Consider the following 23440-nt stretch of genomic DNA (forward strand, 5'->3'; position numbering starts at 1 on the left):
AAATTTCAAATTAATATTAATGCCTATTTAATAGCACAATAAATTATAATTAAAACAATGACTGGATAGAAACTATGTTCATTTTTGATAATTTACCTATTGGCATTCTTTTTATGATGTCACAGATAGCATCAAGTTCAATTTTTCAACAAAACCAAAGTAAATAAGCCAATTTACTGTGGTTTCAGGAAAGGAAGCACATAGTCGACAAGATCTTTTATAGTTATGAATTTGTTATAACGAATAACTTTACCCGGTATATATGTCTTGAATATTTAGTTAGTTGAACCCTGTGCTCTATGTTTCATAGGCCTGAATTGATTACAATATATATATGCGACTTTTTTTTAACTAATTTCACAATTATCTATTTTTGGCCACTTAGGGGAGTATATTTCAACGTTTCATTAGAAAAGTTCTTCAAAAATCATTCTACTGTAAATACAGAAATTATTGTGTGCATTTATTATTGCGATTTCAACATGACAGACCAAAATTAGAATAATTATTTCGAATACAGGAAAAGCTGCCTACAAATTATATGTCAGATTTCACCATGCAAGTTCTTATTATTGCAATACCAACCCAGTCACAATATTCGCAATAATTTCTGAATTTGCAGTATTTCACTTTCTCACATGTTTATTCATCAAATCAACATTTTATTTTCTTCAAATAATTGACTTGTCACTGGGGCTATTTAAAGCAGCTACCCCTTTGTTGTACATTTTGAGTTCAGATTGTTAAGTAAGATTTGAAAAAAAAACACTGATGGAGAAGTTAAAGGCACTTTTTCCTTAGATCAACCACTCATGGAAATTGAGTAAGAAATATGAGTGGGATTTTCTAAAGAGTCATTTAAACCCAAACAAATACCACAGATATTGGTCAACTCATTTACAGTTGCATTCGATTGGAATGGGGATGTTTGTTAAATCCAAGACCTTTATTGGAAGAATGCAATACTGTATATTACAAACAACTGCAACAACTCTTGAGTGTCCATAGGTTTCTTTGTGCAAGGAAAAATGTCTGCCCTTATCTAACAAAGAATCATTTCCAGTGGAAGTCCAAATTTCTTGCCCTTCATCCCAGTCAACACTTCATGTTTCACACTGTTTAACAGTTAACTTTACTGATTTTATAAGCATTATATTTCTGTACACTCACTATGGGAATAAATTTGCCATACAAGCTGCATATGAGTAATGTTCAAATAGGTGATAACTCTATTAACAGTTTTGACATAAATTGATGATTTTTAAACCACACCATAGGATAACAAGTTGTGACAGTGTCTGGAATGAGAATTTCAATTAATACAATTAATACATTAAGGTCTATTAGGGATGAGAATCAAGGAATTTGTTTTATCAGGCCTAAAAACCCAAGCTATAGCTCTAATTCATTAAATAATAAATATAAGGTCTGGGGGGATGAGAATCAAGGAATTTGTTTTATCAGGCCTAAAAACCCACGCTATAGCTCTAATTCATTAAATAATAAATATAAGGTCTGGGGGGATGAGAATCAAGGAATTTGTTTTATCAGGCCTAAAAACCCATGCTATACCTCTAATTCATTAAATAATAAATATAAGGTCTGGGGGGATGAGAATCAAGGAATTTGTTTTATCAGGCCTAAAAACCCACGCTATAGCTCTAATTCATTAAATAATAGATATAAGGTCTGGGGGGATGAGAATCAAGGAATTTGTTTTATCAGGCCTAAAAACCCACGCTATAGCTCTAATTCATTAAATAATAAATATAAGGTCTGGGGGGATGAGAATCAAGGAATTTGTTTTATCAGGCCTAAAAACCCACGCTATACCTCTAATTCATTAAATAATAAATATAAGGTCTAGGGGGGATGAGAATCAAGGAATTTGTTTTATCAGGCCTAAAAACCCACGCTATAGCTCTAATTCATTAAATAATAAATATAAGGTCTGGGGGGATGAGAATCAAGGAATTTGTTTTATCAGGCCTAAAAACCCACGCTATACCTCTAATTCATTAAATAATAAATATAAGGTCTGGGGGGATGAGAATCAAGGAATTTGTTTTATCAGGCCTAAAAACCCACGCTATACCTCTAATTCATTAAATAATAAATATAAGGTCTGGGGGGATGAGAATCAAGGAATTTGTTTTATCAGGCCTAAAAACCCACGCTATAGCTCTAATTCATTAAATAATAGATATAAGGTCTGGGGGGATGAGAATCAAGGAATTTGTTTTATCAGGCCTAAAAACCCACGCTATAGCTCTAATTCATTAAATAATAAATATAAGGTCTGGGGGGATGAGAATCAAGGAATTTGTTTTATCAGGCCTAAAAACCCACGCTATAGCTCTAATTCATTAAATAATAAATATAAGGTCTGGGGGGATGAGAATCAAGGAATTTGTTTTATCAGGCCTAAAAACCCACGCTATAGCTCTAATTCATTAAATAATAAATATAAGGTCTGGGGGGATGAGAATCAAGGAATTTGTTTTATCAGGCCTAAAAACCCACGCTATACCTCTAATTCATTAAATAATAAATATAAGGTCTGGGGGGATGAGAATCAAGGAATTTGTTTTATCAGGCCTAAAAACCCACGCTATACCTCTAATTCATTTAATAATAAATATAAGGTCTGGGGGGATGAGAATCAAGGAATTTGTTTTATCAGGCCTAAAAACCTACGCTATAGCTCTAATTCATTAAATAATAAATATAAGGTCTGGGGGATGAGAATCAAGGAATTTGTTTTATCAGGCCTAAAAACCCATGTTAGAGCTCTAATTCATTAAATAATAAATATAAGGTCTGGGGGGATGAGAATCAAGGAATTTGTTTTATTAGGCCTAAAACCCACGCTATAGCTCTAATTCATTAAATAATAAATATAAGGTCTGGGGGGATGAGAATCAAGGAATTTGTTTTATCAGGCCTAAAAAACCGTGTTAGAGCTCTAATTCATTAAATAATAAATATAAGGTCTGGGGGGATGAGAATCAAGGAATTTGTTTTATTAGGCCTAAAAACCCACGCTATACCTCTAATTCATTAAATAATAAATATAAGGTCTAGGGGGGATGAGAATCAAGGAATTTGTTTTATCAGGCCTAAAAACCCACGCTATAGCTCTAATTCATTAAATAATAAATATAAGGTCTGGGGGGATGAGAATCAAGGAATTTGTTTTATCAGGCCTAAAAACCCACGCTATACCTCTACTTCATTAAATAATAAATATAAGGTCTGGGGGGATGAGAATCAAGGAATTTGTTTTATCAGGCCTAAAAACCCACGCTATACCTCTAATTCATTAAATAATAAATATAAGGTCTGGGGGGATGAGAATCAAGGAATTTGTTTTATCAGGCCTAAAAACCCACGCTATAGCTCTAATTCATTAAATAATAGATATAAGGTCTGGGGGGATGAGAATCAAGGAATTTGTTTTATCAGGCCTAAAAACCCACGCTATAGCTCTAATTCATTAAATAATAAATATAAGGTCTGGGGGGATGAGAATCAAGGAATTTGTTTTATCAGGCCTAAAAACCCACGCTATAGCTCTAATTCATTAAATAATAAATATAAGGTCTGGGGGGATGAGAATCAAGGAATTTGTTTTATCAGGCCTAAAAACCCACGCTATAGCTCTAATTCATTAAATAATAAATATAAGGTCTGGGGGGATGAGAATCAAGGAATTTGTTTTATCAGGCCTAAAAACCCACGCTATACCTCTAATTCATTAAATAATAAATATAAGGTCTGGGGGGATGAGAATCAAGGAATTTGTTTTATCAGGCCTAAAAACCCACGCTATACCTCTAATTCATTTAATAATAAATATAAGGTCTGGGGGGATGAGAATCAAGGAATTTGTTTTATCAGGCCTAAAAACCTACGCTATAGCTCTAATTCATTAAATAATAAATATAAGGTCTGGGGGATGAGAATCAAGGAATTTGTTTTATCAGGCCTAAAAACCCATGTTAGAGCTCTAATTCATTAAATAATAAATATAAGGTCTGGGGGGATGAGAATCAAGGAATTTGTTTTATTAGGCCTAAAACCCACGCTATAGCTCTAATTCATTAAATAATAAATATAAGGTCTGGGGGGATGAGAATCAAGGAATTTGTTTTATCAGGCCTAAAAAACCGTGTTAGAGCTCTAATTCATTAAATAATAAATATAAGGTCTGGGGGGATGAGAATCAAGGAATTTGTTTTATTAGGCCTAAAAACCCACGCTATACCTCTAATTCATTAAATAATAAATATAAGGTCTAGGGGGGATGAGAATCAAGGAATTTGTTTTATCAGGCCTAAAAACCCACGCTATAGCTCTAATTCATTAAATAATAAATATAAGGTCTGGGGGGATGAGAATCAAGGAATTTGTTTTATCAGGCCTAAAAACCCACGCTATACCTCTACTTCATTAAATAATAAATATAAGGTCTGGGGGGATGAGAATCAAGGAATTTGTTTTATCAGGCCTAAAAACCCACGCTATACCTCTAATTCATTAAATAATAAATATAAGGTCTGGGGGGATGAGAATCAAGGAATTTGTTTTATCAGGCCTAAAAACCCACGCTATAGCTCTAATTCATTAAATAATAGATATAAGGTCTGGGGGGATGAGAATCAAGGAATTTGTTTTATCAGGCCTAAAAACCCACGCTATACCTCTAATTCATTAAATAATAAATATAAGGTCTGGGGGGATGAGAATCAAGGAATTTGTTTTATCAGGCCTAAAAACCCACGCTATAGCTCTAATTCATTAAATAATAAATATAAGGTCTGGGGGGATGAGAATCAAGGAATTTGTTTTATCAGGCCTAAAAACCCACGCTATAGCTCTAATTCATTAAATAATAAATATAAGGTCTGGGGGGATGAGAATCAAGGAATTTGTTTTATCAGGCCTAAAAACCCACGCTATACCTCTAATTCATTAAATAATAAATATAAGGTCTGGGGGGATGAGAATCAAGGAATTTGTTTTATCAGGCCTAAAAACCCACGCTATACCTCTAATTCATTTAATAATAAATATAAGGTCTGGGGGGATGAGAATCAAGGAATTTGTTTTATCAGGCCTAAAAACCTACGCTATAGCTCTAATTCATTAAATAATAAATATAAGGTCTGGGGGATGAGAATCAAGGAATTTGTTTTATCAGGCCTAAAAACCCATGTTAGAGCTCTAATTCATTAAATAATAAATATAAGGTCTGGGGGGATGAGAATCAAGGAATTTGTTTTATTAGGCCTAAAACCCACGCTATAGCTCTAATTCATTAAATAATAAATATAAGGTCTGGGGGGATGAGAATCAAGGAATTTGTTTTATCAGGCCTAAAAAACCGTGTTAGAGCTCTAATTCATTAAATAATAAATATAAGGTCTGGGGGGATGAGAATCAAGGAATTTGTTTTATTAGGCCTAAAACCCCATGTTAGAGCTCTAAATCATTAAAGTTATTGTTGTCATATAATTATTTATTGGAAAAGAAATAAAAATTAGATTTTTATAAAATTTTGTTTGTTATTCATAGTTTTCATGTACCGGTAACTACATTGTAAAGTTACTGTTCGTGAAACAACCAAGTAGAACTACTAGTCTTTCGCTAAGGTATTGAATTTATTGAGCAGCAATCAGCCTTTTGTCATATAACATGTCAATAGTCTTTCAACTGCCAAAATACCACATTCTTTTTGAAAACTGGAATAACAAGTATTGAGAATGGAAACGGGAATGTGTCAAAAGAGACAACAACACAACCAAAGAGCAGAAAACAGCCCATGGCCACCAATGGGTCTTCAACGCAGTGAGAAAATCCCATCCCCGGAGTTGGGTTTCAGCTGGCCCCTTAACAATAATGTATACTAGTTCAGCGAAATGGACACCACACTAAACTCCAAAACATAAATGAACCAAAATTAAAAAACACACAAGACTAACAAAGGCTAGAGGTTCCTGCATGGGACAGGCGCATAAATGTGGCAGTGTTAAACATGTTTTGCGAGATTTCCACTCTCCCCCTATACCTCTAGCCAATGTAGAATAAACAAACACACACCAATACACACAGTAAAACTCGGTCTGCAATGTGCACAGTAGCTTAGATATAGCCTTTAGTTAATTATATATTATGCTAAATACAATCTTCATATCTAAAAAAAAATTAGTCTCAATCATCCTTAAGTGTTGTTTATGCCTTGAAAAATTGAAAATCAAGATGGAATTACTAGATACTAATTTAAATGAAGAAAACAACATGAAGTTAATGCACCTGAGACAACTTATCCAAGTTATCATATTAATATTTACAAATAAAAAACATTGCTGATCTTTATTTCGTAAGTATATAAAGTTCTTCAACAATTAGCTATAGAACAACAGTAACATCTAGACGACTAGCAATGTTTGGTTGGACAGTTCATTTCATAATCAAGAGATGGCACCCTGTGTACAATTTTGAACTTTTAACACGCAAACCCTTTTGTATTTTACTGATAAATGGATTTTGTTTTTTAACCGTTAAAACAACTCTTTTAATACTGATAGCAGCAGTCACAGGCAAGACACAAGTTTCAGCCATGTACGAAATTTTATTGATATCAAATTACCTTGAGCTTGGAGGGAATACAACCAATATGGTTATAGTCTATTTTTCAACATGACAAACTGCACATGAAATATACAATATTAAATGACCATCTGCATTTATATTTGTGTTTGCATCCATTTTCAGCTCACCTGGCCCGAAAGGTCACGTGAGTTTTTGCCAGCTTCAGTTGTCAGTCTGTCCGTGTGTCATTTGTCTATAACTTTTTTTTAAATCTCCTGAAATTACTGACCCAAATGTAAACAAACTTTACCTGAATGTTCCTTGGAGAATCTTGTTTAAAAAATATATATGTGGATTTGATTCATCAACAAACATGGCAACTGTTGCTAAAAAAAGAATATTGGGGATAAAATGCAGCCTTTGGCTTATATCTTGTTAACTAAAGGACTTAGAGCAAAATTGACGCGACTAAAAATGACTAGCAGGATAAGGTCTATCTCTAATGAAAAAGTCAGAAAAATCACAACCAGACAACCCATCTTGGAGTTATAGCCCTTAAGTGCCAATCTGCCTAAGAATCAGGCAGTGATGAAAACATGACAAACAAAAACCCACTCAAGTTGACATTAATTTATGTTCAAAATGTATAATGGTGCACAAATATAACATTCGTTTCCTTTTCCTGTTCTGGCAATTCAAGATATAATTTGGTTGAAATGCACTAGAAATTAACAATTTAGGGGAGCTAACTCCGTATATTACTATCATTCTAACCAAAAGTTATCTAAAGATTTACTCGAATTACCAGACACGCAGAAATGAAAGACCTACCATTTCTAACTCAGGATGAGGGTAACTCCAAAATAGGATGGTAAGGTCGATGTTTTTTTTTTCGTCCATGTTTTGTTTTATTTTTTTTCAAAATTGCCTGATTCTTACAAAGACTGGCACTTAAATGTCAATTTTCGGCAATTTTCGAAGTTTTAGAAAACTATAACATATCGAAACATTTTCAGCAAAAATTACCAGATCTGAACATTAAGATCTACAAATAAGTCAACCTGACAGAAATCGTCAATTGACCCCTTATAGGTGTGATTCCCTTTAAATGACGATTTAAACCTTTTTGCATTTTTTTCTAAAACTATAATAGACATAAACCAACTTTAAGTTGAATCAGTATATATTTCCTTAGATAGAATTTTTTTATACTACGCCAAAAGGTTGATTTTACCATGCTTTTTTCAAAAGTATAAGTATGTGTCAACGCGCTATTTTTCAAGCTACAAGTCATACAAAACTGCCCAATTTTGCATAGATTATTCATGGAAAAAAACTACTTTTTGCGAATAAAAAAAAATCTATGAGATAGAATTTTAAATAAAATGTGAGAAAAGATGTTTTACAATATAGTATAAGAAAGGAAAAAGACAATTGGTGTCGCCGAACTTGTTTTCTTTCTATAAGTAAAAAATGAAAATTTCATTTACATTCCTTCATAAACATTTTACTATACGAGTTATCTTCCCTTATTTGACTAAGTTAAAACAAATTGAATCAAACACGACGAGGGTTTTTTTTTACGACCTTGACTACCCATGAGAGTCTTGCACGGTCGGACCAAACACAATCATATATTTGATGTTTGTTAAAACAGTCTGAATAATGCAATAAATCACAATTTTGTCTTTATTTAGATAAACAGTCTTAAAAAAACATTAATCCCAAATCTGTCTCAAAGCTTACAGATTTAAGCAAAGAACTAGACCGATTATGTACTGTTATTGTACAATCTAAGATGGCGATAGGCAGTTAGTCTACCTTAATTAGTATACTGATCAGCAAAATAAGATCTACAAATTATTTCCATTGACGAAATCGTCAATTGACCCTTTATATGAGTTATTGTCATTTTATGATGTTCTGTATCCATTTCATGTGTTTTTGCAGAAACTAAATAGATATCGAGAAATTGTTTTGACAAACATATTCAGCAAATGTAGATCTACAAATAAGACAACATAACAATAATTGTCAATTGAACCCTTTTAAGAGTTACCTTCCTAGAAAAATGAGTTTACCTATTTGTTCAGAAATCATTATAAACAGAGAGAAACTTTACATAGCGAGCATGGTCAGCAAAATTAGATCTAACAAATAAGTCAATTTGACTGAAATCATCAATTGACCCCTTATAGGAGTAATCTTTAAACATAACTGATTTCATTAAAGTAAAATGACATATCAAAATGACATAGTTTTGCCAGGTGAGCTATTTATGCTCTTGAGAGCCACTTGCAATGACTGATTGAAAAATATACAGCTTGTTTCAGAAGAAACAAGAAATGACAACACTAAATAATTGCTTTTTGGCATTAATATTAAGGTCAAACAGTAGTATTATTATCAAATGTACAGTCAATACAATATATAAAGTGAAAATGCCAGTGTCTTAGATAGTCAACAAAAATTGGTTTAAAAAAATTGAAGTATTATCTGTTACTGTTTGTCCGAAGTTTTATAGATGGAATCATCAATGGTATCACAGGTTTGATACTAGAATATCGAAGTTTAACCCATATAAAGGTGTTATATCTACTTTTCATTTCACAGTATATTATGCCAAAGCTTTGATATAGAAATATATTTATTCTAATTTATATGAATAAAGTCAACGAAACAGAAAAAATATAATCACACACATATGGCACAGTTTAACCACTTGTATCAATTAATTTAAATCTATCAACCGGCTTAAACCTGGATTTTCTCGGCTTAATAAATCCAGCCATGCACTTGTCTCTGAACAAACCCCCTTGTTATATTAAGGTATATAAAGGTAATTTTTCAGGGACAAGTGCCTGACAGTGCATGTGTTAATCCCGTATGATCTTACTACCTTGCATTACGCTGAGAGAATCCGAGATCCTTACAAATAAAGCTATGCTCTTTTTCACAACCTCTTATATATAAATTTTTAATTCATTTGATTCATTTGAATAAATGTGAAATACAGCAAGATATCTTACAAATGACTTAACAAGATTATTTTTTTTTTACATAATAAAAAATTGAGTTTATCAAATCTCTAATAATTTTATCATTAATTGTTTTGTAACAAAACTATCTTGCAAAAATAACTGATGTTCGAGATAATGATGCTAGACATGTACAATCAAAGCCAGGCGAGCGGAAAACTGATTTTTTAAATCAAAATCCACTTGTCTAATTACAACAAATGAACAAGCAATGAACTTCGCGTTTGTTAGGTCATAAAGACAGAGGCTTCTGGGCATCACTTAATTTCCACGTCTTATCGGTCTTCTTCAATCTCGATAAAAGCACAAATAAAAAATATGTCAATATACAAGATGAGCACCGTCGGTAAGATTAAACATATCTATCTGATTAATTTTCATTTTTCACGCACTGTCAGTGTTTTATGAAGACCTCTCATGACCTATGGTCAGACGCTTTTCGCTATTTTACTACCAACAATAAAACTAACATATGTCTTGATTTGATCACGATTTAGGGATCTTTGAAAAGCTCATAATTTAAATCAATTAAGAATGATATTTTTGTCTGTTAACTAAAACCTGCTTATTTATTTGTAAAACTTAAAAAAATGTCAAAATTTGTATCCACAATGTTGTACGTCGATCAAATCTAACACAAATGACTTGAGATAATTTTGCTGTTCATGTATGTCTTTTTATCTTACAGACTTTACATAATTGTGACTTTTAGCGTATCTGTTAAGTATCATTATCTCTTTTGCGTCATTCTGTTAATCGAGACCCATGTCCGTTGGTGTTATTTTCCATTTGACCACATGTAAAATTTGTCCGTATCCGAGTAATGTGTGTTGATTACAGATTTAAAAGAAAAATATTCATAAACAGATACTTAAAAAACACTAAAATACTTTCTGCAATTAAAAAGTTAAATGACCAGGAATTTATTATCCAGGAATCAAAGAAATTCAAATTTTATGTTTTAGGCTTTCTAGAAAACGGGCAAGATTGAAATCATTCTGGAATACCCCTTTTGCCTTGACGATGTCCCAAACCTGGAATTTCTGTAATGCGCTGAAATAGGAACTATTAGCATTTTTGATAGACATAAATTTAGCTATTAATTATTAAAATTGATGTATTAAACACAGCATTACTTCCTTCCAACATGGTCTTTAAAAAAGCACTCTTTACGGACTGACCTATGTTGTAAACTTGTGCTCGATAAACCGAATGATGAACGTTTATCTATGTTTCAACTGGATTAGTTTTATCATTTGACGTTAAACCATTGCTACATTTGACGCATTTGTAAGTCAAATACAGACTCAATTTCATTTTTTTAATGTAAAAGTCTGATACCTGTCAAGCAATTGTGAACCAAGCGGTAACCCTGTGAACATCTGAATGTCTCCGTTACAAATTATTAAATCAACTAAGCATATGTTGTCGATGATTTACCTCCTTATGATGTGTATAGAAATTTATTTATTTGTCAGTTTTGTGCCGGAAGACGATGTTTATTTCAGTGCTCATCGTAATGAAAAACATCGATATTAATTTCTGTCCCTGTTTTGACGAACATAAAATATGATTACACGCTTGATAATTATACAGTTGATTTCTTCGCGTGACGAAACTAGTGATGAATTATGATGTCGGTGGACCATATTTGAAATGACCCTGATATCATATGACATACTAACTTTTCTGATCCAACTGTGATGTCCATTGTATTCTTCAAACAACATCAGGCGGTAAAAAGGTTTTAAAAGTATGCTGCGGCGCAGTGATAAATATAGATATTTCGGAAATCACAAACTTTAAGGTCAAAACGTTTTTAATAAAGAGCTGCGCCATGAGCGCATGATACGTCCGTCGCCCTTTTAGCTCGTCTTTATGCATCAAATGAATTTATATGATAACAAGAAATACTGCGAGCACTGCTCAAATAGAACACCCCCAAAAAAAGATTTTCGACGATATTTCAACGAATTTAGTTCCATAACTCCGCAATGTCATATCAGAAATTTATATAAAAAAAAAACAAACAAAAAAAAACCAAACGAACGAACAGGAGCTTATTACAATAGATATAAACAAGTCACGAAAGTTTCATGATAACTACTCAAAGCGTTTTTGAGTTATTGTCCAAAAACTGGAAAATTCCCCTTTTTTTACGAATAAAGTCCCAATACTCCAAAGCGTATAATCAGAAATTTTTAAAAATCGAAAGGGAACTTATGTCAATATATATAAACAATTCACCAAAATTACATGAAATTTGATCAAAGCATTTTAAAGTTATAGTCAGTGAACTGGAACTTCCCCCATTTTTTTATGAATATAATCCCAAATCTCGGTAAAATCTTATATTTATAAAAACCGAAAGGGAGCTTACGTCAATAGATATAAACATTGTGAAAGCGTTTTTGAGTTAAAATCCGAAGTGTTGACGACGGACGGATGAATGGACAACAGTATACCATAGTGCGTCCCGTCTTTAAAGACGGGCGTATAAAAATGAAATCGGGTTTTATTCCAGAAAATCACCTTGTGACCCGGATGACGACCATACAACGTAGATGTGCAGCAGACTTAACGTGGCTCATAATGAGAACATTTGTGCTCTATCTCAAGAAAGTTGTAGATGACAAAAGGTCCCTTTTCTACCAATTTAAGAAATTCTCAAGTTCATGTTTTGGAGACACAAAGAGTAAATATGCAGTAGGGAATACTCGAATATACCATCAACTATTATACTAAAAGTTTAATGAGTTTTAATTGGTATTGTTACAAAAGATAAATTTTAGAAACCTACAATTTGTTCCTTTGCCCTATTTCTTGGTAAAAGTCGAAGTTAATTCTGTTGGTTTAACCTTTTGGTATGTACTGAGGTCCCGATGCGATTCTGAGACGAAGAACAACAATACAATCTCTGCTCCTTTGTTTTCGGATTTTTCAAGTAAGTATATCACCAATTCGTATTTTTTTCCGTTCTTATTCATTTCTAAGTCGTTCATTATTGGATTTTTGTCTAATTGATGTTGACTTCATATATCTTCTTGTTGAGATAAACAAAAGGACAATGCAAAACATGGTGGCTTTGTAAGTGAAACGTGGATCGATATATCGAATAGGTTACGCCTTCACTTTCCGCATTAATGAATAAAAATAATCTACTTATTACCCCAGGTTCTTTTTAATAATACTCTAACACCATCTTTAAGTTAAATACTTTAATTTGATATAAACCATCCAGCAAACATAGATCTTCCATGAGTGTTGCTCAGTATCGCACCATGGTGTTGCAGACTTGAGTGTGTTCTAACGAAAATGTCGTCACCCTGACTTGCCGATATTACGACTGTCCCAATCACTTGTTGCTGAATACTGGTACCCTCTACAAGACCTATCACAGAACCTACAGCTTCGGTGTTTTTGATTATTTCGTATGAACCATAGCTACTGCCGTCTTCCCTTACACTAAACGTAAAACCATACACACCATCAAAATGGACTCTGAAAATTCCTGTGTTTGGACTGTAGCCGTCATTAATGTTTGTTTTTACTGTATCAAATATTAGAATACGGTTTTGGTCCTGCGTTGTTAATGTCTGATTCATGTATGCGTAGAACGCTGTGGCATGAACAGGGATCGGAGAAGGTTGGATACCCTCAAGAAGTCGCTTATCTGAAAAATCACAAATAGATATAGGAAGATGTGGTATGAGTGCCAATGAGACAACTCTCCATCCAAGTAACAATTTATAAAAGTAAACCATTATAGGTCAAGGTACGGCCTTCAACACAGAGGAATGAATCACTCCGAACAGCAAGCTATAAAGGGCCCTAAAAATTACTAGTGTAAAACCATTCAAACGGGAAAACCAACGGTCTAATCTATATAAAAACGAGAAACGAGAAACACGTATGAACTACATAAACAGACGACAACTACTGTACATCAGATTCCTGACTAAGGACAGATGCAAACATTTGCAGCGGGAATAAACGTTTTAATGGTACCAAACCTTCTCCCTTTTCCTGAAACAATAGTATAACATCACAACATAGAAAGACACACTATAAAATATCAATTGGAAGGCTTGACTCAATCAAAAAACGTAAATTAACACACAAAATTAATATGTAACTACTGCCGTGCTTGATTTTCAAGAGTTCTAAGAGATGTAGTTCCCTTCGAAAATTTTTACGGACACTATCACGAGTTTGGTTGACCGTTTCACAGATGACGACATATATTTCCCAATTGTCGTAACCACATTCATGTTCTCTTTTTGTCGAATGTGACCTACCGAATTCAACTTATCACCAGTTTTATACTAACACGAGCAACACGACGGGTGCCTAATTGTGGAATAGGATCTTCGTACCCTTCCGGAGCACCTGAGATCATTCCCAGATTTTGGTGGGGTTTGTATTGCTCAGTCTTTAGTTTTCTATGTTGTGTTGTGTGTACTATTGTTTGTTTTTTTGCTCGTTTTTTGTTTTTTGCCATGGCGTTGTTAGTTCATTTTAGACGACTTAGGATTTTGAATGTCCATTTCGTATCGTTCGCCTCTCTAGTTCTAGTGCTTTAGAAGGCAAGCTTACTTATAATTGTAAATTAATTTCACTTACTTTTATCAAGATGAACCAGATTATCATGCACTTTAGGATCTTCTTCTCTTTTTGACTGTTCACGAAAACTTTTCAATACTATTTTCTTTAAAATAGAAATCTGCTCCTGCTTGTCCGAATTCTCCGTTTTAACGTGAGCCAATTCACCATTTAGCTCATTTATCTCAATTGTATGACTCGTCACAATTTGTTCCAGTTTTTGGATACGTTTATTCTGGTCCCGCAATTTTCTTTCCATGTTTTGAAATTTTCTATTCATCCGAGTCTCCAGTTCCTCCATTGACGCATTGGAATAACTAACAAAGAACAGCAGAAAAACTACCAAAGACATTCCACCAAACATTTTTTGTTGATGCAAATGTAAGATAGGTCTAAAATAGGCAAGTCAAAGACAACGTAACTTGATTAAAATAGAATTAATCTTTGTTATTGAACAAAGAGGTTATCATTATAAGACAATTATGTCATTCAATTCTGTAATCAAACATTTTATCATAATTTTTATTAGAGATGTAAGTCCTCAATATTATTCATTTTCTAAAGCTAAAAATATTTGGAAATATCGATATCAATATTCATGGGTAGTGTTGCACATTTTACAAATGTTTCGAAAGAATCGACCTCAGTCATAATCACTAAAAAGTCTACGCCAAAGATATGTGTTCTTCAGATTAAAGGTACAGGACTGTTCTCCATTCATTATATATCCGCAAACCGCAAAATATTCAAGAAATTGTCAACAATATAATAGTATGAATCGTTTTAAAAAATGTGTAATGACTATGATAACTGTTTTTATCAAGAATATAACTATTTCTGTGTCGGATTTATAAATGTAAACCAGGTCACACAGGACTACGATGTAGTGTCCGCGCACAACCACTTATACCAAGGGTTGGTTGTTTGGGATCTATAAATACACAACCACTTCCATTATGATTATGAATTTTATTTTTATTTTTGCGGGGTTATAAAATGTTTTTACATACAAATATGTATTACACCTTATCTTCTTATAGGTTACCTTTATTACGTCTCTGACGCATGTAGCAGGCTTGATGCTGCATGCTCACCGATAAACAGCATACAAAAACCAAATTAAAATACAAACCGGAGTGTGTACAATTAAAATACATAACTAATCTAAATATCAGCTTCCGTAGATTTAACATTGTTGGGCTGATATTTAGAGTAGTTATGAATATAATATGTGTTTTCAGCCGTGTATCACCTTCACTGTTGATCCAATGGATGGATCTGTCGTAGAGTTGTCACTTGTTTAGACCTACTTATCAATTAAAATACATATACACATTCACTGGAGCGTTGTTGGGAAGCCGTTCTTGTAACCTCAGCTAGTAAGTCGTTCGGTAGTCTTATGGTTGATTGAAAGAAAGACTATTTTTTATGCATATTCACAAGAACGTACGTGTAGGTTTTGCAAAATTGGCCAAACCAGGATGTCACTGGCCTAACGTTTGAATGTACTTTGATCTGATATGACATCATACTGTAAAATGGCTGTCAAAAGTATTTTTGCAAATGGTGAATAAAATCGTACAACCGATATTATTGCTTTATTGTCAGATAATAAGCATTGTTTCTTTTGTTTTCAGGAATGTATCGTTAGTCTTTAATTTGTAGAATGATGCATTGTTGTTGCTGGTCATGTAATAATACACTTTATAGTTATATATCCATCAGTAATGGACATTACAGACGTTCCCGTAAAATACTTACATCACAAGAAAAAATGTCTGACGCCACAAAAAAAAAACCAAAACAATGGTGTATGACATCAATAGCTCAAGTGTCGCAGATTCCTAAATAGCAATAATGTCTTTTAATATGAACTGAAATCATATTTATGACTATAATACAGGTGAGAATGTGATGCACTGTAAAACCTGGTCCAATTGATCACATTTCTTTTGAAAGTGGCTTTACCAAGTCGGGACTATGATAGTCAACCGCCAATATTTGCCCATGAGGATGGTTTGAACTCCCTCAGGCAAGGTTGAACTTAGATGGATTTGTCTATTACATTTAGGTCCGTTTTGTTACATATAGCTCCTCACATGTTTTGGTATTTATACATCCTTGACTTTCAAATATTCGGATTCGAGCGTGCCAGATGGCATTTAATTTTAAAGTGTTATATCCACAGTGATATTTTAATTTTTTATAAAGAATTTCAAAACTAACCGTATACATTGGCAATGACTTTTTAGAACATACATAGAAGTTGACTACGTTTGTTATTCACAATAGTTTTGTAATTTTATTACTTTTTATTCACACTTGTGCACTCATTTACAATTCGGAGTTGGTAAGTTAATTCGAATGGTTGATTGTTAAAGAGAGGCGAAAGATACCAAAGAGACATTCAAACTAATAAGTCGAAAATAAATTGACAACGCCACGGCTAAAAAAGAAAATATCAACAGACAAACAACAGTACACAAAACACAACATAGAACATTTAAGACTGAGCAACACGAACCCCACCAAAAGCTGGGGGTGATCTCGGGTGCTCTGGAATGGTAAGCAGATCCTGCTCAACATGCGACACCCATCCTGTAACTCCTATAAAATATGTTGATAAGTATCTTGTGATAAGGCATTACAAAATAGCGGATTGGTAGTTTTCTCTTATCTAACCCTAAGACATCACCAAATTAATAAACCAATTGTTAAAGTAAATCTTTTAACCCTGAAACTTGACCGACTGTAAAAATTTGAAACAGAAAAACGTTGTCATGACAAAGGATAGACGAGGCGGTTACCGGTATATACAACACATTGAAAAATTAAAAAAACACAAAGTACAACACTAAAAACTAAAGTAAGAGCAACACGAACCCCCTTAAAACAAAACAAGAAGTGATCTCAGGTGCTCCGGAAGGGTCATCAGATCCTGCTCTATATGTGGCACTTGGCGTGTTGCTCATGTAAGAACATAGAAATGGAAAGCTCACAATTGGGAAGATGAAATCATCTCTTTTGTCGTAAAGTTTTGTTTTCAACCGACCCTCGTTGGCAATTTCTAGATGTAAGTCAAGATGTGAGGCAGACTTAACTGTATCTGTTGTATCCTTTATCTCAAGTTCGATGGGAAAGATGCATTCAACATAGTCACCAAATTTTGAATTATTCAGTCAGAGAACATCATCTTTATAGCGGAAAGTGGAGTTAAAGGATACTGCTAACTTCTTTTCTTTTCTTTCTGTATGAAGCCAACCTCATATGAATGAAGAAAAAAGTCGGCAAGAGGAGGAGCACAGTTGGTTCCCATGGGAATGCCGATTGTTTGTTGAAAGACATGTCCTCCAAACGTAGCAAGTATGTTGTCAATTAAAAAATCAAGCATCTTTATAATGTCAGTATCAGAGAATTTTGTGTTTGAATCAGAGTGATTTTTTTTTACAAAAGTTCCATTTATCCCTCCGTAAGACAAGATACTTGTATATACGTCGGTCATTCGTTTTTATGAAACAATGCAGGACCAACTCTTACAAATTGTCTTTTAGTTTGGAATGTTGAATACTTGTGTAAAGTGTAAAAAAGTCAAATGATTTAATACTATTGCAAGATGAAAGAGTCTTAGATACTCTTAAAGATTTTTGGAATTTTGGATTTACGCCACCTCTAGAATAGGTAGTTTCACAATAACTTTGAAGCCCAGCTATGATTGCTGATAAGACTGGTGTTAATATTTTAGATAGGAGCACTTGGAAGGCCCAGCAATATAACGTTGTTTGTAAGGACACTTATGTAATTTAAGTATCCAATACAGTAAAGGAAGATCCAGTTCTTCTTCTTTGGTTGACACATGCCCTAAAAGTTGTATTATGTTTGCTTGGAATCTCAGAAACATGCAATTGATAAAGATTGATTATTTTGTCCCCTTTATGGTAACAGTCAAAGACAACTTCTTGTTTCCTTTATGTTTCAACTCTTTATTACCAAAACCTAGATTTCTTTGCTCTTTGTTGACACATCCCAGGATCTGAGTGATTGAATATACCGTATATATATCGTTATCGATATCTAACAAAAAAGGCCACACAAACCGTTACAAGGGGATGTCTTAAACTTGCAATGAGGTGTAGGCGTAACCATTTGATGTGCACTGAGGCCGCAATTTCCACTCTGAGATGAAGACAGCAATACAATAGCTGCACCTTTTTATCGGATTTGTTAAGTTCGTGTATCAAGAACTCGCATTTCCGTAGTTATTCTTTTAAAAGCGTTCATTATTTAAGTTTTGTCTTATTGATGTTGATGATATAAACGAAAAACAATGCACGACATGATGGCTCCGTAAGTGAAACGTGGCTAGGAGATTATCGCTTAGGTTAAGCATTAACTCTCTGCCTCTTTGAATAAGAATGATCTATTTATCATCAGATACTTTTCACAGATACTCAAATACCATATTTCAGCTAAAAACTTTAATGAGAAATCAACCATCCCGCAAACGAAGTTCTTCCATGATCGTTGCTCAGTATCGCACCTTTGTGTTGGAGACTTGAGTGTGTTCTAACGTAAATGTCGTCACCTTGATTTGCCGAAATTACGACTGTCCCAATCACGTGTTGCTGCATAGTCGTACCATCTAAAACACCTATTGCCGAACCTATAGCTTCGGCATTTTTAATTATTTCGTATGAACAGAAGCTGCTACTATGGTCTCTCACACTAAACGTAAAAACATACACACCATCAACAGGGACTGTGAAAATTCCTGCGTTTGGACTGTAGCCGCCATTTAAATTCGTTTTTACTGTATCAAATACCAAAATACGGTTTGGGTCCAGCATGCTTAAGTGCTGACTTATGTATGCGTAGAACGCTGTGGTATGAATCTGTTTCGGAGAAGGTTTGATCCTCTCAAGAAGTCGCTTATCTAAAGAAATCACATATAATGTTAATGATTAATAGCCAAATAAATAACTATTCTAATTGTGCAACTTTATTCATTAAACTTAATTAACACAAAATGCATTTATCTTAACGGATTGAAAATCGATGATTCGCAGCTAGTACATATATCTATTATTAAGAGTAACATAATCGGATTATCTCACGATTTGTTCATGACCTTGACCTCAATTTCAAGGTCATAGGTCAGTTGTTCTCAAATCGAAAGACCCCAGATCATTCACTTGTATTGTTGAGGAGTTATACTGATTTCAAATACACTAGGGGAGAAAACTCCTAAAAAGTGTCTCCGAGACACTTCTACTCAAATGTGACGAAGTTACTCCATGTCGTAAACAATCATTGGGCAAAAGCCTCTTATCATTAACTGTTACGGTTTCTTTAGAATAAAGATAACAAGTTAGTTCATAATTAAGAACATGACCTTAACCTCAATTTCCCCTTAATGAACCATGGACTTCATATCAAAAGTCTTTAGGTCTCTATGACTTAAGGTGTAAGAATTAATTCAACATATCAGCTATGTTAAATTTGAAAAGACAAATAACTCCCATAAGATGTCATTGGATCACTTCGGTTAGCATTCTTAAGATTTTACGAACAATTGGGGGAAAACAATTGTCGATATCTTTTATGGTTTCAGAGATAAAGATAACAAGAAAAAAGGACATGCGGAGATTACTCCTATAAGAATAAGTGTTCGTTAACGCAGGTTCAATAGGGAAATCCTTTTCACTGTAGGATATCATGCGTCAAAAATCCTTTCAATATGTCTTAAAACTAAAAAACAGACGGCAGTAGAAAAAAATAATAATCACAACAAAAGCAAAAGGTCTTTCCCCGAAAACATATATATATTGAAGCTGAAATATTGAATTAGAACATATGTAATTAATAAGCAACAAAATGCATTTGATTCAGGTATCTTCATTCTGTAAAAACAAAAAAATAATTTGAATATTTGATCTTGGATTATCAAAATTATTTGTTCCATTTATATTATTTTGCAGATTATTCGAGCTAATTATATAAAATAAGACCAGAATATTTAATTGTACTATCAAACACATCAGAATTAGGTTTTAGTACACGAAGACCTTAGTCGTCTAGTTGAAACCGGAAGTTGGGAAACATATTTTTATTGCGTTGTATCTCCACTATTTCGCAGATACTTTGCTCTAAAAATATATTATCAAAATTATTTAAGTAATATTATGCTTTAATATTTTGCATGATTTGAATTCAATTTATGAGTAAATCTCAACAAATCAAGCGTTACAAAATTGGGGATATTACAGATTTCAAACATCAATGGTCTATCTTTAATAGAAATATAGGACAAATTTTAAAACAATTTTTTTTATTGTAGAGTTCTACCTCTAAAAAGGAGGGTGCTTTATTTACTTTTTTTTTTTTTTTTATTAAAACCACAATTGAACAAAGAGTTGCTCTTTAAGTCAATAAATTCGATTCATACATAATCTCTATATCTCAGTCAAATATTTATGACATTGCGCATTTAAACTTTATATGCAATTTCCCAAATTCATAATTTAGAAAAATAGGAGTAACATCATTATAACATTCACCCGACCATTCAAAACATTAAGATAGCTTGAAAATATTGTTACTATATCTTTGTGCAAATAGTAATTAAACACACAGAATCACGAAACCGCTGAAAATTAATCGTGCAGCACTATTTTTTTAGCTTATGCAATTCAGGATAACACAGTAGTCAACTATTGGTATCATATAGCTATTGTAAGAAAAAAATAAGAACCTTCAATGGTAAATTATGTTTCAACCTTTTTTAACATGCTTGGATCAATTTCACATATTTTATCAATTTGATTTTACAATGATATATATTTATCAATATAAATTCCAAGGTTTTTTCAACTTCTACATTATCTAAAGAGATCCTTTCTAATGAAAGAATACATAAACATTAATTGCATTTTCCCAGTTTTCATTCTGATCCAACACGCATACATTTTGATATTTTTGTTATTACTAATCATGTCATTTTCTTGACACCATTTCCTTTTTTTAGTACATGTAATTAAACATATGTTTAAATTTACAATATACAGTCAAAGTTGTTATAAAGGTCACCTCTTTTCAGCAAAAACCTGTCTTGGCAGGTCACCCTCTGCTTTTCCCTCTGTAGTATAACCTCAATTCAAAGGTCATCTCTCTTGTAAGGTCAGTTTTCTGTGGTCCCAAGGGTGACCTTTATATTCAGGTTTGACTGTATTTAGTTGTAAAATGCAAATGGGAACCGGTCTAAAAGGAAGTTTTGAATCGACAAAAATAAAAATTATTCTTTTTGTTAAAATAATCTGTTCAGACCAATAACCGTATTTTTCACAGTATAAGTCAGTTTTCCACAAGAAAGTTGACAGGATCGTCCTTTACTCCTACTCGACTTAAATAAGACTATTTTTCGGAAATCCGGTTTCAAAAATCCCGGACTGTTGAAACGATTAACAATGTTATATACTTTATATTTGCAAGTTTTTGGAGAAACGCAGAAGAATGTTTAATATTCCTCAATAGATTATGATTGTTTAATCAAATATATAATTGACACTTTTTGTCCCTTGTAGTTCTTAGCTTAGGTACTTGTCTCATTTGTAGCCGGGGATGAAATTGTCCGTTAAACCTCACAAACCCAGAGCATTAAAAATTTATATTTCACTACCCGACAAGTACAAGTGTTTGGCGAACATTTGTACACCTTCATGAATCAACGTCTGCTGATTCATCATGCATGTTTATATTTTTCTAACCGCTATCGGATATGATATATACAACAGTGTTAAACATACAATGTATAGAAACCCAGACTGGATATTTACAATTGATTAATCCCAATAACCCCATAGACGAGATATCCCATCTTATTGAAATAACATCTAAAGGCCAAAAGGTGTTCGGTTGATTCATGTGCTACTGTATTCAAGTAATTATATAAACCTGATGTACATTAATTATAAAGTTAAATAATTATAATTCAAATCAAGAATACTTTAAAAATATGTTATTGCTGTTAGAATGCTTCGGAAGGACAAGGAAACTGTACGTACCTTTGCCAAGATGCGCTTGTTTCTTATGGATTTCATCATCTAACTTTCCGGTCGACTGTTCAATAACACCTTTTAATACGATTTTCTTTAAACCAAAAATCTGCTGCTCTCTGTCTATATTTTCCTTTTTAGCGATAGCCAGTTCACTTTTAAGTTCATCTATTTCTATATTTTGACTGGTCACAACTTCTTCCAGTTTTCGGATACGCTCATTCTGTTCTTGCAAAATGCCTTCCATGTTTTGAAATTTGCTATTTATGCGGGCCTCAAGATCCTCAAATGACGCATGAGAATAACTTATCGATAATAGCAGGAAAACGACCACAGACATTTGAACAGACATTGTGATACAGCACTACTTTGTGACAGTAGAAATGTGGTTCTAAATAGATTAGATAGAGATACAATAACTGGATTAAAATAGAAACAATCCTCGAAATGCGTTGTACAATTCAACTAGAATAGCGACATATAGAAGTTGTCACGAAAGATTTGTAAGCCTCTGATATCAAACATTTTATCAAAGCCCGTGTGAGCGACGCAAGTCGCCATTATAAATATTTTCAACATTTTAATAAAAATTTAAATAGCTTCGGAACGTTTTAGTACAGTTTGAAAACGATCAGACAAACCGAGCACGTGGAAGTGTTGATACTTTCGTCGACCAAACAGTTGTCTGAAAAAAATGCAAACAAAAATCAGAAAATAATTTAACTGAAGTAATGCAGAAATAAGTTTTGACAATATTCATTTTGCGCTCCTATGTAGGTACACTATTATATTCCTATAGGGAATCCCCTTAATGGTGCACTTCTGTGAATATAGACAATACAATTTCCCATAGGAATGCATTTTACGGTTAAAACTGTGCTACTATGAAGTTTCGTAAAAAAATATCTCATAGAGTTGAAAGTTTATATGCACTACTATTTTTTTCAAAGGTTGGGCTGTGCGGCATATTTTTAACATTTACATGCCTCGAACTTCTGAGAGTTTAAATTATACTAAAATTGTGTACTACCCCTCCCTTCACTTTGGGTCTTCCTCAGAATTCAATTGTTCCCCATCCATGTGTATTTATACTGGTAACATTTTCAAAGTGTGTCTCTACGAGAGGAAGCATATATATCATATCTGGGAACCAGTTGG

The 23440-nt window shown here is 33.2% G+C and overlaps 2 protein-coding genes and 1 long non-coding RNA gene across 56 annotated transcripts; 1 reads left to right on the plus strand and 2 right to left on the minus strand.

The window, feature by feature from the left end:
- Window positions 1–1303: 1303 nt before the first annotated feature.
- Window positions 1304–5558, plus strand: LOC127712604 (probable serine/threonine-protein kinase clkA). Of its 50 annotated transcripts, none has more exons than XR_007987182.1 (8): window positions 1304–1513; window positions 1688–1861; window positions 2211–2645; window positions 3254–3862; window positions 3950–4295; window positions 4471–4644; window positions 4819–5079; window positions 5167–5558. XR_007987182.1 is itself a non-coding variant. In XM_052219130.1 (8 exons), the coding sequence occupies exons 1-8, from the start codon at window positions 1304–1306 to the stop codon at window positions 5236–5238; spliced, it is 1761 nt and encodes a 586-aa protein (XP_052075090.1). In that variant the 3' UTR covers window positions 5239–5558. The 50 variants fall into 50 exon arrangements, 30 of the variants coding, with proteins under 30 accessions (XP_052075090.1, XP_052075085.1, XP_052075100.1 ...); XR_007987185.1 differs by having other exon boundaries at window positions 3254–3688; XR_007987186.1 differs by having other exon boundaries at window positions 3254–3601.
- LOC127712608 (uncharacterized) lies at window positions 1605–5046 on the minus strand. 5 transcript variants are annotated; one of them, XR_007987203.1, is made up of 7 exons: window positions 4965–5046; window positions 4530–4616; window positions 3748–3921; window positions 3313–3399; window positions 2531–2704; window positions 2096–2182; window positions 1605–1659 (listed from the first exon to the last, which is right to left on the minus strand). It is a non-coding gene; the product is annotated as an uncharacterized LOC127712608 (long non-coding RNA). The 5 variants fall into 5 exon arrangements; XR_007987201.1 differs by having other exon boundaries at window positions 2009–2182; XR_007987202.1 differs by lacking the exon at window positions 4965–5046 and adding an exon at window positions 4704–4840 and having other exon boundaries at window positions 2009–2182.
- Window positions 5559–12850: 7292 nt separating the features above from the next.
- On the minus strand, window positions 12851–22529 carry LOC127711970 (complement C1q-like protein 3). The gene is made up of 2 exons (XM_052218126.1): window positions 22292–22529; window positions 12851–13305 (listed from the first exon to the last, which is right to left on the minus strand). The coding sequence occupies exons 1-2, from the start codon at window positions 22527–22529 to the stop codon at window positions 12851–12853; spliced, it is 693 nt and encodes a 230-aa protein (XP_052074086.1).
- Window positions 22530–23440: the final 911 nt, after the last annotated feature.

Source organism: Mytilus californianus, unplaced genomic scaffold (assembly GCF_021869535.1).
Source record: "Mytilus californianus isolate M0D057914Y unplaced genomic scaffold, xbMytCali1.0.p SCAF_8, whole genome shotgun sequence".
Lineage (NCBI taxonomy): Eukaryota > Metazoa > Mollusca > Bivalvia > Mytilida > Mytilidae > Mytilus > Mytilus californianus.

Coding starts and splice junctions, on each gene's coding strand:
- LOC127712604 (XM_052219122.1), top strand. CDS start 1,304: ATGAGAATTTCAATTAATACAATTAATACATTAAGGTCTATTAGGGAT. Junction 1,514..1,687: donor CATTAAATAATAAATATAAG/GTCTGGGGGGAT, acceptor AATAGATATAAG/GTCTGGGGGGATGAGAATCA. Junction 5,080..5,166: donor CATTTAATAATAAATATAAG/GTCTGGGGGGAT, acceptor AATAAATATAAG/GTCTGGGGGATGAGAATCAA.
- LOC127711970 (XM_052218126.1), bottom strand. CDS start 22,529: ATGGAAGGCATTTTGCAAGAACAGAATGAGCGTATCCGAAAACTGGAA. Junction 13,306..22,291: donor ACAAGCGCATCTTGGCAAAG/GTACGTACAGTT, acceptor GTGATTTTTCAG/ATAAGCGACTTCTTGAGGGT.